We start from the raw sequence: 14,964 nt of genomic DNA, 5'->3' as shown, positions 1-14,964 counted from the left end.
ACTCCGTCCGGGGTGGGGGGGAAGGGAGGCGGGTGGTCGGCTCCCCACAAGCGCAGGTGTTAGAACTAGGGCGCCTCCCAGGGGGCTGGGGGCCCCAGAGTCACCACCGTTCGGCCCTGGGGGGCCCTTCCCCAGAGGAGCTGGTGTTGACGCTGAGCGGGAGGCCAGCGGCTCCTCTCCCCGGTCAGGAGATGACGGTGGTCACACGGCACCGGGGCCAGCACTGACCCTGGCCGGCACCGGCCTTTGGAAGTGCATCCCAGGCCCCGAGAGGCCGCCGGCAGGGCTTCCCGTCTGCCCGCAGGCAGGCGGGCGGTCTGACATCCGAGCCCGCCGCCCGGGCCGCAGGGCCTGGGGCGCATCCCAGAGGCCGGGGCCTCCCGAGGGTGGGGGCTGCTCGTGCCCACCCATGCCGTCTCCCTCATTTCGGTTCCCCTCTGCCTCCCTGCAGACGGGGGCCAGGGTCTCGCCTGCCCGCTCGCTGCTGCGACCCCGGTGTCCGTCCGGCACTCACACTGACCCCACGTGCTGCCCAAATGCTCAAGAAGGGACTTCCCACTCTCCAAGATCAAGCAGAGAAGGTGCTTCCCAGCAGGAGGCCCCCCCACCCCCACCCGCTGCAGGCGGCTGTCCCCCTCCCCCGAGCACCTCCACCAGGCCCCCCGAGGTCACAGTGGCACTTGGCGTCTAGGACCTGCGAGGCCACCCCCCGGACCCACAGTTGGTTGGGGGTCTGGGCCTCGGTGCACAGCCAGCCCGTGTCCCCTTCCGCAGGCCGTGTGAGGCAGTCCCACCGCCCCGCCGCAGCCGCGTGGGGTTCACGCAGTCTGACGCCGAGGTTCCCACTCGCAGGCCCGTGTCGCCCTCGGAGGCGGACGCCGCACTCCTGTTGTTTTGTTTGCAGCACGGACCACGCCGCCTGCCGTCCCACATTCGCCCCTGCCTCGAAGAGCACCTCACAGAGGGTTGGGGGGGGGCTCCATGGCCTCGAGGGCTCGGGGCTTGCTCCCGGGCTGCCTGGAGGCGGCGGCCGGGGCCCCTGCACCGCCTCCCAGACCCGCAGCCAGCCCTCGCTCCTCGCACCCCTGCCACGGGGTCCTCCACGCCTCGCACACTCGGCCTCGGCCTGCCTTACAGGGCGTGGTCCTCTTCCGGGGCAGTGAGACGCCACAGGGGCGAGGCCACGCGACACTCCTTGTCACGTGGGGCGTGACCTGTTCTCCTTTATTTGCAGCTGAAGTCGCGGCTGCCAGAGCCCGTGGTCAGTCCCCAGGAGGAGCCCGTGACTCCCGCGGGTCCTGCTGGGAGATCAAAAATAGCGAGTGCTCTGTCTTCAGATGCCTGCGGGCTTGCGAGGCGCCGGGACCGCAGACAGGACACCCGGAGGGTGGCACACACCAGGGTGGGGCCCCACGCCCACCTGAGTCACAGGGAGGCCTGGCTCTGGGCCCCACCACAGCTTCTCTGGGGTCCAGCTGCCCTGTGGGAGTCTCCACGCCTGCTGTGCACGGCCCACAGCCGGCGGTCCCCCCTCCAGCTGCGGGCACAGGGGCGCCCAGGCATGGTCACGACCCGGGGCCGGGTGCTTTCCACCAGTTCCGCGCCGTCTGGGGAGCACCCCGGCCCTCGCAGCCTGCGCCCAGTCCGGGCTGGGCTCCGCCCTCCCAGCCACCCGCCCACCTCGGGTGTGAACACGAGCCCACCCCAGTCACCCCATCAGTCCCAGGGCTTCCAGTGGGCTCCAGTGACCAGTGTGCTGCTGACCCTGGTCAGTGGCCCTTATTTTGTGTGACCACCTTGTCCTTCTTTGTAAATGGAGGACAGGAACTGCAAGGACCGGGGCTCACCTGCTGGTAGTTCCTCCGGACACCTGCCCCTCGAGGCCGACGCTCCTGTCACAGTCGGGAGCCCCCAGGGCTGACACGACTGGACAGAGGGAGGGGGACAGAGGGTGGGCGCTGGGCCCGACAGAGCCCGTAGCCCTCTTGGCCTTTGCCGGGAAGTCTGATTCTCCGCCCCGGGCGTGAGCCGAGAAAGAACCAGGGACGAGGAGGAGGGAGTCATGGCGAGTGAAGGGAGAACATTCTAGGTAGAGGCAGCACGTGCGGGGCCCGGCAGCGGGGGGCGCCCTGGCCGAGCGAGGGAGAGAAGGGTGGGGTGAAGAGGAGACGCCGGCATTTAGTGACAGCCCGCGGGGAAGGTGCGGGGCTCTCCCGGAGTGAGCGGGGTGCACGGCGTGGCCGGCTGCGCCGGGCCGAGGGCGGAGCCAGCGAGCGAGGGAGGGAGGGGGTGGGGGACGGGTAGGGTCAGTTCTGTTGGTCGGCAAGCCCTGCCCCATGAAGCCCCCGGCTCCCGAGCGGGGGTGTGGGGGGACCGGAGAGAGGGGGCTGAGGGCGGGCTGCGTGGGGCCACAGTGGGGGGGCCACGGTGGGGGGGCCCCACTCCAGACCTGGGACCCGAGGCTGGCCGGTGCGCCCTGGTATTCGGACGGGCCTGGCTCTCCTGGGAGGCCGCTGCTGGGGGCAGCCGCTGCCCGCGCCGCAGGGGGCCCCCTGGCACGCGGCTCCGCTCTGCAGAGAGCCCGCGCCTGCCATCCGCGGCGCGGCCGCCGCAGGCCGGGGGGCCCTGCTGGGGCGGGGGGATGGAAGTCGGGGTTCTCCCTTCAGAGAGAGGCGGAAGCCCACCGGCGAGGGCGCAGAGCGCCCTGTGACCCGTGCGGACCCCCGAGAACCCCGGTGGCTGCGGGAAACCGGGTCCGTGTGCGTGCGTGCGTGCGTGCGGGACCGGAACAGCGCGTGTGAGCCGGACGTGCGGCTTCGGGGGGCGCCGGTTCCCTGCGGGCCGAGCCCTCGGTCTGGGCCCCTGCCCCTCCCCCTCCTCCTCCCCCTCCCTCCCCCTCCCCTCCCTCCCCCCTCCCCTCTCCCTCCCCCTCCCCCTCCGGGCAGGACTTTTACGGGCACCCGGTGCCGCGCTCTCCTGGTTTCCATTTCTGGACAAGCCCTCGGAAGGATACATTCTTCCTCGGAGCGGTGGTGCCGCCCAGCAGGCGGCTCGGGCCGGCTCAGTCCGCCCATCTAAAGCCATCCCCGAGCTCCTGCTGCTGCGCGCGGAGGTGGCGCTCGGCCCCGGCCTGTCTGGTCTCCAGGGCCCGCCAAGACCCGGTGGGGGAGGGGGAGGGGGAGGGGGAGGGGCGGGGCGGGGCGGGCCTGCCCGGGCTCTGCCTCCTGGATCTGGGGGTCCTCCAGGCCCCGGGCTAACTGGCTGTGCTCGCTAAACACATTCTTCTCCGAAAGAGCGGATGTCAGTTAATCAGGGAGAATCACGAGGCTCGAGCGTGGCCCTGAACACACACGAGCGTTCCCGCACCCACCCCCGGTGGCCGGCCGCGCTCTGAACTTGGTGACCTCGGCCGCCCCTGTGCCGCTCCGAGGTATGAGCTGGGCAGGCGGCGTTCGCGCCGCCGTGGCCGCCGAGTGGGAAGTCCCTTTGGAAGGCGAGATGTTCCTTCCCTTTTTTGGCGGCCCAACAAGGAGACAACCGCGCTACCTTGCGTGTTTTAGACAGCAGCCTCTGTATTTGGAGATGAGACCGCTGCTCGAGAAAACTGTAGGAATGGTGACTCTTGCTCCGTGGCCCCCAGGGGACTTGAGGAAACAGACGTTTAGACTGGCAGACAAGCTCCCGTGTCTGGGGGTCGGGGTCCCCTTTGAGATGTGCGTTCTGCAGAGGGGGCGCGCCGGGCCCCTGGCCTGCGGCCCTGACCCGGGGTCCCCGCCGCCCGGGTCCCACACACAGGGAGCCGAGGCCAGGACGTGCCCAGTTCTCTCCGTCCCTCACAGCTCTGCAGCCCCTGCGGGCTGCGAGTCCTCCTCCGACAAGCGGGTGGGAGCCCGAGACCTTCCACTTTTCTCCCCTTCCCCACCCCCACTCCTCCACTCCCCCACCCCCGTGGAGCAGACTTTCGTGAGAAGACGGGTTCTGGCTGCAGTGGTGGGCTCAGCGAGATGCCGGTTGTCCCCTGAGAGCGTGACCTCGGGGGTGCCCAGCCCCGTCTCAGAGACTCAGTTTCTTCCTCTGCGAAATGGGCGCAGGTGCCTTGCCCCTCCTGGTTGCTGTGAGGGTCGGAAGGTGTGTGTGTGTGTGTGTGTGTGTGTGTGTGTACCCACGGGTGCCCCGGGGCTGTTGCCACGACTGCGTCACCACATCGGTGACAAGGGGTTGGAGCGGGTTCCCGTCTCTGAGAAGACACGGGTCAGGAGTGGAGAGGGCGTGGGATCTGATCGCTGAAGCGAGAGTTACAAAGTGTGGGGCTTGCAGTGAGCGCACAGCCTGCCCATCTCCGTGTGGCGGGGGTGGGGGCTGGGAGGCAGGCCTCAGGGGAGCCCGTCTGCCCTGGGTTCTGGGGGCAGAGCCGCGTTCGCAGACAGGGGGACCCTCGGGACGCAGGGCGGACTCCCAACAGAGAAGGACTTCTCTCCAGTCTGTGACAGGCGCCCGGCTCTGGTCGGGGCCTGGGACGTTCCGGAGGGCTCGAAGCCCCGTGCTCCGCACCCCCGCGTCCTGGGCCCGGAAGGTCCCTTCCTCCGGGGGAGCCGGCGGGGGGCCTCGCAGTGCGGTCAGCTGGGGACCGGCCAGGCGCCCGCAGTGTGACGAGAGCTGGAGGAGCCCCTCCCACCACTCCGTCCAGGCGGCAAGGTTTGGTGACTCCCTGAGGGGACAGGGAGCGAGAGGCCAACGCCCACAGAGCCGAGAAGAGGGGGCGTCAGGGAAGGTCATTCCTGTTTCAACCTCTCTCTGCTGGTCACGTCCCGGCCCCGGCCCTTGGGCGAGCACCCCGGAGTTGGGGCCAGGCCGCCCCCTCCGGCCCTGGTGGCCCGTGGGAGCAGAGGGCACTTGCCGGGCTGCGTGTGGGACAGGAGACGAAGGAGACGCACACCACAGGGTGCGGCCCGGGGTCACTGCCCTGCTCAGCCTGGCAGCCGGACTCACAGCTGCTGCGCTGGCCCGGCTCCCCCGGGCGCTGCGGGGGCGGGGGGGGGGGCAGAAACGCCGGCTGAACAGTGATGTGGCTGCCTCCGCACCAGGGCCGTATTCTGGGGCCGGTGACCTCATCGCCACTGGCGCTGCCAGGGCCGGGCTCCAGGGCAAAGGGGACGGCGGTGGAGGGCGGGGGGAGGGGAAGCACAGAGCAGCAGGCTGGACAAGTGGACACAGGCGTGCACTCCTCAGAGCTGGAGCCCGAGGCTCAGTGCCTCCGGCCGCCTCCCCCCTCCCCGCCCCTCCCCCCACTGCTGCTGAGACTTCCGTCCAGCAGGGCTCTGAGCACTCCGATGTCCCCCCCCCCGCCGGGACCCCGGTTGGTCGGTGGGGCCCCCGCGTCCCCACCCAGGGGCGGGCCAGGGCCTGTCACCGCGCTGCCCGCTGGCAAGTCTGAGTCCCCACTGGCTCTCTGCCCTCATGCGCCCCGGCCAAGAGGCCAGAAGTCACTACTGTTGCGTGGCGGTCCTTCATTTCCACCTTGACCTTGTGGCCCTCGGGGGGGGTCATTAACCTGTGCAGTGAGGGGGGCCCTGGGCGTTTGCAGCGTCCTGGCCCGTGCCCCCCCTTTTACAGTCAGGGGGAGGATGGGTCAGCTGACCCGGAAGGAGCCCAGGGCGAGAGAAAGGCGAGTGCACCCTCCCCTGCAAACCGGGGGAGGACACAGCCCCGTCCATGGAGCACTCGCACACCCGTGTGTTTCTACACCGGCCGCTGGCACGGCATGGGCACTGGGGGGTAGGGACAGCACCTTTGGGCACTCCTTCCCCGGGCAAGCCCCTGCTCGCCCACGAGTCGGGCAGGTGGCTGCCCTTTGCTGTGCACCTGGCCCCCAGGATCCTCCAGGGCCTCGCCCGGTCAGACCGTCAAGGTCAAGGGGGAAGCCCGTGTGTGCGGAGCAGCTGGCAGCCCCGGCAGCGGCGTGTGGGGGGCAGGGGCTGGAGCTCTGAGAGCCCCCGAAGGGGCATGCTGGGTGTTTCTTGTTTGTTTTCTTTTCTTTTTTTAAAGATTTTATTTATTTATTTTTAGAGAGGGAAAGGGGGAGAGAGAGAGGGAGAGGGAGAGGGAAAGGGAGAGAAACATCAATGTGCGGTTGCTGGGGGCCGTGGTCTGCAACCCAGGCATGTGCCCTGACTGGGAATCGAACCTGCGATGCCTGGTTCGCAGCCCGCGCTCAATCCACTGAGCTATGCCAGCCAGGGCTCTTGTTTGTTTTCTTTACGGTGCTGGCAATGCTTTATTTTTACAGCGGGTACATCTGGGAGAAGGCGCCCCGTTAGGTGAGCCGCGTTCCCCGCAGCGAGGGGCCCAGGCCCTTCAAAGGAAGAGCGCGCTCAGTGCTGCTTGAGCTGTCCTGCACAAGCTGTCTGTGCAGCAGGGAGGTCCTCGTCCCAAGAAATCAATACTTTTTGTGTCCTTTAAAAGCACAGTTCCCATAGGTTACTGTGTGGTTTGCTTGAGTGCTATCAGACGCGTGTGCACTACCTTTGACTCGTCACGGCCCTCTAATACATTTATCCTTCACGTGACTTCTCCATTTCCTCCGAGTGCCAGAAGACGCCGCGTTCTGCACGGCCAATTTGATTAACGCGGAGAGCAGTTTCCGCACGAAACGAGCCCTTGGTCATTCCGTGGCTTGGCTTCAGGGTCATGTAACGACAGGGAGGAAGTTGAAAGGTCACCGTGTTTGGTTTCCCATGGAAGTCAAGGATTGATGGAAACACCCCGTCTTCGGCATTTTCTGTGTGGGGCCAGCCAGAGGGTGAAGGTCACGGGCCAGGGGAACCACAGGCCGCACCTGCCGGCGGGCGTGCACCCTGCCTCTGTCCCGGGTGTGGTCGCGCGGCACTCGGAGCCCCTGGGGCGGCTGCAAGCTGCACTGACGTCCTTGCGGAGCTGGTGGTCTGTGGGCGGGGCCAGCACGTCCACCACTGCCCGGCGGGAAGTCTTGGCACTGGGGCACCCTCCTTTCCGGAGCGGTGATAGTTATTGGTGTCATCTTTGCGACTGTGCATGTGTTTTTAATGAGTTCTTTTAAAAGTTCCTTTTCTCATGTGCTGTCTAAATGTTTACAGAAGCCTGCCTGTCGTCCAGAAGCCTCGCGCAGCGCCCCCCTCCCCCACCCCCCCAGCAAACCGCGGTGGGCGGGTGGAGTGTGCTGCCCGGGCTCTGGCCGCCGGGCCCTCCTGCAGGGGCCGCGCTCGCGTTCCCGGGAAGGACAGTGAGTGGAGAATACCATTCCATATTTGAACTTGCTCGCCCGGCCTCACGGGGCCTGCTTTCTGTAACAGCCCGTGGCAGGCAGCTGCGGCCGGCACATTTCTGCCCGTGGGACGCCGGCAGGCGCATTCCTGGGGATGCGGGCGTGGGGCGGGCCAGCCCTGTCCGAGTCCGTTCTCCCCCCCCCCACCCCCGGGGGGAGCGGCCTGGGGTTGCTACTGGGAATGCTTTCTACTTTTATGGAGACCGGGTCCCTAAGGGTGCAGGCAGTCACTCCCGCCCGGGGTCTGGGTGTGGTCTCGCGGCCAGAGCAGAGACGTGCCATCTTCGACCCAGACTCGGCGTGGCCGCCGCCTCCTGAGCTCCAGTGCAGGTTCTGAGGGTGGGGCGCCCAGAGACCCCACGTCGGCCTGCACAGCCGGCGGCCGGTTGGGAGGTGCTGCGGAAGCTGGTCCCCCGTCCGGGCTGTCTGTGAAATGGCACCCCCGTCCCTTCCTCCCGCACTTAGCGGCGCTTTCCTGAGAACAGCCTGGCTTCCCTTCCGGAGTCACCTGCTCTCGTGCGGACAGCTGGGCACGAGGGCGGTCATCGCCCACCCCCCCTTGTGACTTCCTCACGAGCTTCCATTTCTTGGGTATCGGTTTCCTGGCTCGTTGTCTGTGGTCACGTTCCTGAACTTCCTTCACCGCCCTCACCTGTCGCCTCCCCGGGCCCTGCCTTCCTCCAGGCGGATGGCGACCCCGCCCCTCGACCCGGCGTGGTTCCCGCTCTGCCACCCTGTCGGGCCGAGGGACCCACCTTGCCTGCCCCTCTGGTCTGCGTCACAGACGCAGCTGCCTCCTCGCGTACCCCCAGCGTCTGCCCGTGGTCCCGTCACTCAGCCCCGGTCAGGGCGCATCGGCAGGATGCAGAAACCCCCGAAGTGCCTTGGTCAGAAAGGGCCTTGGTGTCCTTTCTGTCCGCTCTGCCCAGCTTCTCCCTGCGGAGAGGCGGGGTCGCAGCGGGGACCTCGGACAACACGCCCCCTGGCTGCCCAGGGGACCGGCACCATTGGCGGCCACCGTCAGTATGCCCCCGCCCAGCGCTGAATCTCGGGTGCCCCTTAGCTGTGACCAGGGGCCAACACGGTGTCAGTGGCCCTGCTGCATCCAGAGTGAATGCCCCCGAGATCTGCACCAGCACGCTGGGAGCGCGGGTGACGTGTCGCGGCTGCGGGGTCGACCCCGGGTCAGGCTCGGGCAGCCGTGAGCCAGCGACGCATCCGTGAGCGGAATCACCAGTCCACGATCCCCTCTCTGCCTCTTGCTCCTTTCCACTCTCCCTCTAAAACCAATGAATAAAGTTTCTTAAAAAGGATATTTCCAGGAGTTACGAGTTTTCACTTACGTGCCCAGTGCATAATTACGCAATTACAACAACACGTAATAGTAACGCACAGTGGACAGGTAAGACCTCTGCGCACCAGTAACTGTTTACTCTCCCCGGCGCACTTGCGGGCAGAGCCGCAGCGGTGCCGCGGGAGGTTGCGAGGGCTGGGTTGTGCGCGGGGGGCCCTGGCCTGCGGGCTCTGTGGGGTCAGCAGCCCCGTTAAAGACGGAGAGGGACGAGACCTGCCGGCGAGCTCGGTGGAGGGGGGACCCTCCGCCGTCGCCGCGGTCGGGCTCTGGGGGGAAGACACTCACTCCCTGCGGCGCAGACCGGCGGGAAGGGCCGCTGGACGCCGCCGCGGACTTCTGGGCGCATGCGCGGGGGCGGCTGGTGACCTCCACGGTGAGGCTCCCGCCACCGCGGACGCCGTGCCCGGCTCCGGCTGCCTGGCAGAGCGACGCGCCGCCCCCTCCCGCCCGCGGCACAGGCTGGGGTGGCCGTTCCGTGCGCCTGGGGCCCCTGAGCTCCCAGAGACCGCGTCCTCCTCTAGCTCTGGGGACCCAGGATGCTGCTCCGCGCGCTGCGCTGGGACGACTGCCTTAGGCGGGCTGCAGCCCCGCCCCCCTCGCCGCCTTCCGCCGGCGCGCGCCCACCCGCGTCCGCTGTGCGCGGCTCGCACAGTGTGTTTCACGGGAGACCCCACTCTCCGCCGGGGCCAGGCCGCGCAGCGAGACCGCAGTGTTTGCACAGCGTCTTCAGTGTGCATTCGCTTCGAACACGGCCTCCCACCCCTCGCGAGTCTTTCTCTCTCCTGCGATCGCCCCTCTGGAAGGGGCTTCCTCTCCTTTCCTGTCTGTGCGGGAGGCTGTGGATTCGGAGTGGGCGTCGCAGACCCCGCACGGGGTGGGGGGGCCTGTTTAAGAGGGTCTCACGGGTGCACACGGAATCTCCCCAAACCCGCCTCTCCCAAATGCAGGCTTGGGGGGGGGTGGCGGCGCGCGGTGCACAGGGGCCCGGATGCTGACCGTCGCCTCCCTCTCGCCCCCGCAGATCCGAAGCCAGAGCAAAGCGTCGGGGTCCGGGCTGCGCGAGGGCGATGAAGTGGTCTCCATCAACGGCTGCCCCTGCGCGGGCCTCTCCCACCCCCAGGTCGTGGAGCTCATGGAGAGCGTCGCGGACTCGCTGCACCTGCTCGTCAAACGGTACGGGGCGGGGCGGGGCGGGGCGTCTGCTTCCTCCGGGGGTCCCGGGGGGGCAGGCGTGGGGAAGATGTGAGGAAGGCGGGCGGGGTGGGGGAGGCGGGTGCCGCCGGGCGCTCTGTGGAAGGTCGGTGTAGCCGCACAGAAAAACCTCCGTGTCGTTGGACAAGGGACCATCTCAACCCGCTGCATTTCCTGGTTGATGGGAAGGTCAACTTGGGAATCTTTGTTTCAAGAATGCCATTGAGAATCTGAAGTTATTTACAGCTAGTTCCTTAGAAAGCTCAGCCTGTTGAACACCATGGAATCCTTCCAGGTCACAGGCCGAGGCTTGTGGTGGGTCAGGATCAGGAACTTTCAATTCCCAGGTTCACAGATGCATTTGAAACATGTAAATGTTAAACCGTTCCACTGCACACTAGTTTTCTGATAGAAAGAAAATGCCCAGGAGAAGGAAAAGAACAACAAAAAAAACCCTTAACAGCACCCAGATTCCTGCTGGCCAGGCCCGGGGAAAGCCGGCACGTGGGTCTGGACAAGGGCGGTCAAAGTCAAGTTCCTCGACCATCCCTGCCAATCACTGGTCAAGCTGCTCCCCCCAAACCCACCCTCGCACTCACCGCTGCAAAACGCAGAAGTTTAAACGTAAAAACAAAAGACAGTAACGAGGGCCGTCAGGAGAGCCCGGCCGCATCCGTGTTCCCGCTGCGTGCAAAGCACAGTCTGGCCCCAGCAGCGTCCGGGGGCCCAGCCAGCGCGGCGCGAGGCCGCCCAGCAGGAAGGCTCAGGCCGGCATGGCGGTGCCGGGTGGGGGGTCCTCTCACAGAACCGCATGCCCTCCAGGGTTGTTGGCCCAGCTCTGCAGGGACCCCACCCCCCGCCCACCGCACGACCCCCTGTTGTCCCTCAGTACAACCCTGTTTCTCTGCAAACACGGCCTCCCCGTGGCCAGGATCCCGTGGAAATAAACGAAATCAGCTGCACTCTCAGCATCTCCCGTCCAGACGTTTGCCCACTGAGCCCGGCGTCGGCGCCCTCAGGACCCTGCTTGTGTAGGCGGCTGCCGCTCGCCACCGGGAGGGGCGGCGTGCGCGGCCGCAGCCGCAGCGAGCCGGGCCGCGCAGCCCTGAGCGGTGGGAGCGCCCCGTCTTCGGAAAGGGCTGACGGCAGCCAGACGGGGCATCCCTTCCCTAACCCGCTCCCCTGCAGGGTCTCGAGAGCTGCGAGGCCGGTTCTGGGAGCGCAGCGCGGTGGGGACACCCCTCCTCACTCTGGTGGGGACGCCATGGCCCGTCCCTGGGAACACCGGGCGGGGCGGGCGGCCACGGCTGCGTCAGAGGCCCTTGCTCACTCACCGTCGGGAACAAGGGGCGGCTAGTCCTCTGCTGCTTCAGCCAACGCAGTTGTGATCACTGCTCTCTTCTCTTCCGAGCTTTGGCCTTACCAAATACATAACTGATGACATTGAAAACAGAGCCTCAAATTCATGCCTGCCAGAAGGCAGTCGGCACATCGTCTCCGTCACCGTGGTCACCTGCACCCTGGTACCCGAGGGTGGTTTCCGGGAATTAAAGCCCTCCCCCCTCCCCACCCCCCCACCCCCGGAACCACCCTCCTCCGCTCGGGGCCCAGCGGCCTGCTTCTCCGGGCCGGCTGCCCCCAGATGGATAGGTCAGGCCCCCCTAAAACACCCCTTTATCGTGAGGTCTCTATTATCCTCAGTGGTGTTAAAGCAAGGTGTTTTTAAATTACACAATTACGTGTTGGGGAGAAGGAGATTTTTCTCTGCCCTTCTAGGTTCTTCGGGCTGATCTAAGAGTGATATTGACATGAGGCCGGTGAACAGGAAAAATGACCAAGTTTAGGGATGTTTGTGTGCACAAGGGTCATCAGGACCGCGGCGTGCACCCAGGGCAGGGCGGGCTGTACGCCGCCTCGGGCTATGGAGACGGGACTTCAGGGGGAGGAGGGAGCGAGTGTTTGGCAAAGGAGAGTGTGCTGGGCCGGAGGGAGGACATGGGGACCCAGGGAGGAGATGGGGGCCCAGGGAGGAGCCCGGGCTCCGGGGTCCGGGCTCTGCAGCTCCCCCCCACTGCCCCACTGCCCACCCCACCACCCCACGCTGTCCCCTGGGGAGCCCTCTCTGCTGATGGCTCGGTTCCGGAACGGCGTTCTGTCTCAGTTCTTCCAGGCCGTTGGCCGGAGGCCCGAGGTTCTGCCTCAGTCGTTTGTTTCTCAAAAACAAAAGAACCCTCCCGCCAGGGAGACACAGGTTGGCGGCCAGGTCTTGCCTCCCTACACCTGACATGTGAGTTGTGGAACTGGGCACCTGCACTGTAGACTGGACAGACGTGAGCACTGGAAGGTGTGAGGCTTTCACTTCAGGCTGTTCGTGGTTTTGTCCACGTGAATCCACTTTACTTCGGCCACCAGGAAGCGTGAGCACTCACCCGGCCCGGTCGCCGCCCGCCCGTGTGCCGTCTGCGAGGCTGGCGTGGATTCCGGCCCTCGGCTCCGCGTCCGCGGGGGTGGCCGGCGGGACGCGGGGTGGCTCCGTCTGGTTCCCCGCCAAGGCCCTCCCGGCGCCCTCATGTCCGGCGTGAGGGAGAGCTAATGTGCTGTCCTGGTGGTTTTAAAGTACTGTATTATACTTTTTTTTTGTATTACCAGGAAGCTTCATAGATTACGTGCTTAGAGAAAGCTGCATTTCATTGGATGGTTTTAGTTTTGTCAAAAGCCAAGCTGTGAGTCTGAGGTTGTATGGCCATGGAAATTCTCGGGCAGACCCCCTTGAGCTGGCAAGAAGGAGGACCCAGTCCCGTTCAGGGATGACCCTGCGTCAGTCCGGCTGCCTTGTGAGGGGGAAGAGGCAGTCGGAGACAGACCATGCTGCTCCTTAAGGGAAAAAACAAACCAAAAAAATGAAACCTCACGGAAGCGAGGCCCGAGAGCCTGGGCTGCAGCTGCAGGGCGAGGACTCGCCCCTCCCGAAAGTGGGGGGGGGGCGTTCTGATTTGGGGTCTTAGGGCAGAGGCATTCGACGCTGGAACCGACCCGCTCCCCGCAGACCCGGCTTTGCCAACCCCGACGGGGACCCTGAGGTCAAATCAAGGCACTGGGGTGGGGAGTCCGGGGCTCCACGGCCGCGGGGCAGAGGGCGGCTGGACCTCAGCGGTCCTCCCAGGACGGTGCTCCGAGAGGCGGGTCCACGGGCGGACGGGGACACGGGTCGAGGCTCAAACACCGCATGACTCGGTGCCGTGTGGCACTCAGGAGGGGCTCCCTGATGCCAGGCCGCCGGGCTGGGCGCTGTGCGGCACGGAGCACACCCACGGGGGCTCCCAGGGCGGCCTGCGCCCCGTCCCTCTCCGGAAAGCCCAGCCTGCAGCGGGGTCCCTGGAACTGCCTGTGTCCCAGCGCTGCTCTGGGGCTGCGGGGCGCACCCAGGTGACCTCACAGCGTCCACACCCGAACGCGGCCAGCGAGACGGGGAAATGCTTCCTCGTGTTTTAACAGACACGGTTTTTGGGAAACAACCGGGTGGTTGCAAAGAGCACCCGTGTGGCCATAACCTGCCCTTTCAAACACGTAAAAGCTGGATCTAGGGTGCATGTAGGTTTCATCACCTCTTGTGAGCATTTTCGCTTGGCTCAAGGGAACAATTACCCGGAAGATCTTCGGGTAACCACAGAGACCTGGTGCCCCCCGTGTGATTCCGGATGAGCTGTGACCACACTCGGGGGGCAGCCGGGGGACCGCCCTGGCACCCACCACTGCCTGGGGGGTGGTGTCAGGGAGGCCTGGGGCAGGCGCGGTCCCCACGGTGACCGTCTGGAATGGTTTCTCTGTGTGCAGAGCTTCCGGCGGGATCAGCGAGACTCTGGCCCCTGAAACGGAACCCGGGACCCAGCAGCAGCCCCCGCAGGGCGGGCACGCGGGAGGCGCCGCCCTGCAGATCCAGCTGGCCCCGCCGAGCCAGGACGGGGAGCCCTGCGTGGTCCGCCGTGTCGAGAGTGGAGCCCCCCTCGCGGAGGACCCCGGCCGCGGCCCCGCTCTCCCTGGGAGCAGCAAGGAGGAGACCGGCCCGAGCCGCCCCCAGAGCCCGCGCGCGCCCGCCGCCCCGAGAGGGCTCTCCGCGGAGGGGCTGGCCCGGCCGGGCCCCGTGGTGGAGCTGCAGCTGTGCCTGTCACGGGCGGCGCCCTCGGGCGCGGGCCCCCCTGTGCCGGCCCTCCTGGGCGCTGAGACATCTCGGGGCCCTGACCCACACCCCGACTCAGACTGCGGTGGGACCGCCCACGGAAACTCAGCCCCCTCCCGCGAGCAGGCGGCCCCCCCTCTGAGGTCCAGCAAGGTCGTCCAGCTCCGCGGCGGCCGGGAGCTTTGCATGGACCTGGGGAGGGGGGAGGCGGGGGCCGCGGGGCAGCCCCGGGTGGAAGTGATCTTCGGCTGCACTGACAGGCAGCGGAGGGAAGGGTGCGGGCTGCCGGCCGCAGCGGGGGGTGTGGACTCCCCGGGGGGAGGAGGGCGGCCGGAGGCACCTCCTCCTCTGGCAGCCTTCGCCGTCTCGTCAGAAGGCACGGAGCCGGGGGACGAGCCGCGCGGCGGCCGGGACCACAGCAGACCTCACAGGCACAGAGCGCGCCACGCACGTGAGTCCTGCGGGGGCGCGAGGGGCTGGGGTCTGGGCGTCCCGCTGCCGCTCTGCTGCTGCTGCTGCCGCTGCTGCTGCTCCTGCTGCTGCTGCTGCTGCTGCTCCCGCTCCCGCTCCCGCTCCCGCACGGCTCTCTCTGCAGTAGACTCTTTCTTGTGTCTTTCATCGGCTCTTTAAAAGACATCTAACGCACAAAGTAACAAACGCTTTCTGAGCTGGAAGCAGCAAGTTCGTGGTAGAGTTCTGAGTCTTCCACCCCCAGGGCGGGGGCAGTGATACAGCCAGCGGCACGGTTACTGTTGCCTCTCTGATTAGTCTCAGGGGGCTGTCACTTTTGTGTTGAAGCAGCGCAGGGAGCCTGTGAAGGAAGGAATGTGGGCCCCGGGTTTCAGCGCCAGGCGCCGCCCGGAGGAGTCTGCCTGGGCAGTGCGGGCTCCCGCCGGCCCCCAGAGCAGACCCTCGTCCCGAGCCCGGCCGCCGTGCGGCGTG

The 14,964-nt window shown here is 66.8% G+C and overlaps 1 protein-coding gene across 1 annotated transcript in view; it reads left to right on the top strand.

The window, feature by feature from the left end:
• Positions 1-14,964, top strand: part of SYNPO2 (synaptopodin 2) — a 74,199-nt gene that overhangs the window by 38,539 nt on the left and 20,696 nt on the right. The window contains exons 2-3 of the mRNA XM_045830850.1: positions 9,676-9,827; positions 13,680-14,473. Coding sequence (XP_045686806.1) covers positions 9,676-9,827; positions 13,680-14,473 — 946 coding nt within the window. The remainder of the gene's footprint in view (positions 1-9,675; positions 9,828-13,679; positions 14,474-14,964) is intronic.

Source organism: Phyllostomus hastatus, unplaced genomic scaffold, assembly GCF_019186645.2.
Source record: "Phyllostomus hastatus isolate PE091 unplaced genomic scaffold, TTU_PhHast_1.1 phas_contig_159, whole genome shotgun sequence".
Taxonomy (NCBI): Eukaryota; Metazoa; Chordata; class Mammalia; order Chiroptera; family Phyllostomidae; genus Phyllostomus; species Phyllostomus hastatus.
This window is presented reverse-complemented; position numbering and strand designations above follow the sequence as displayed.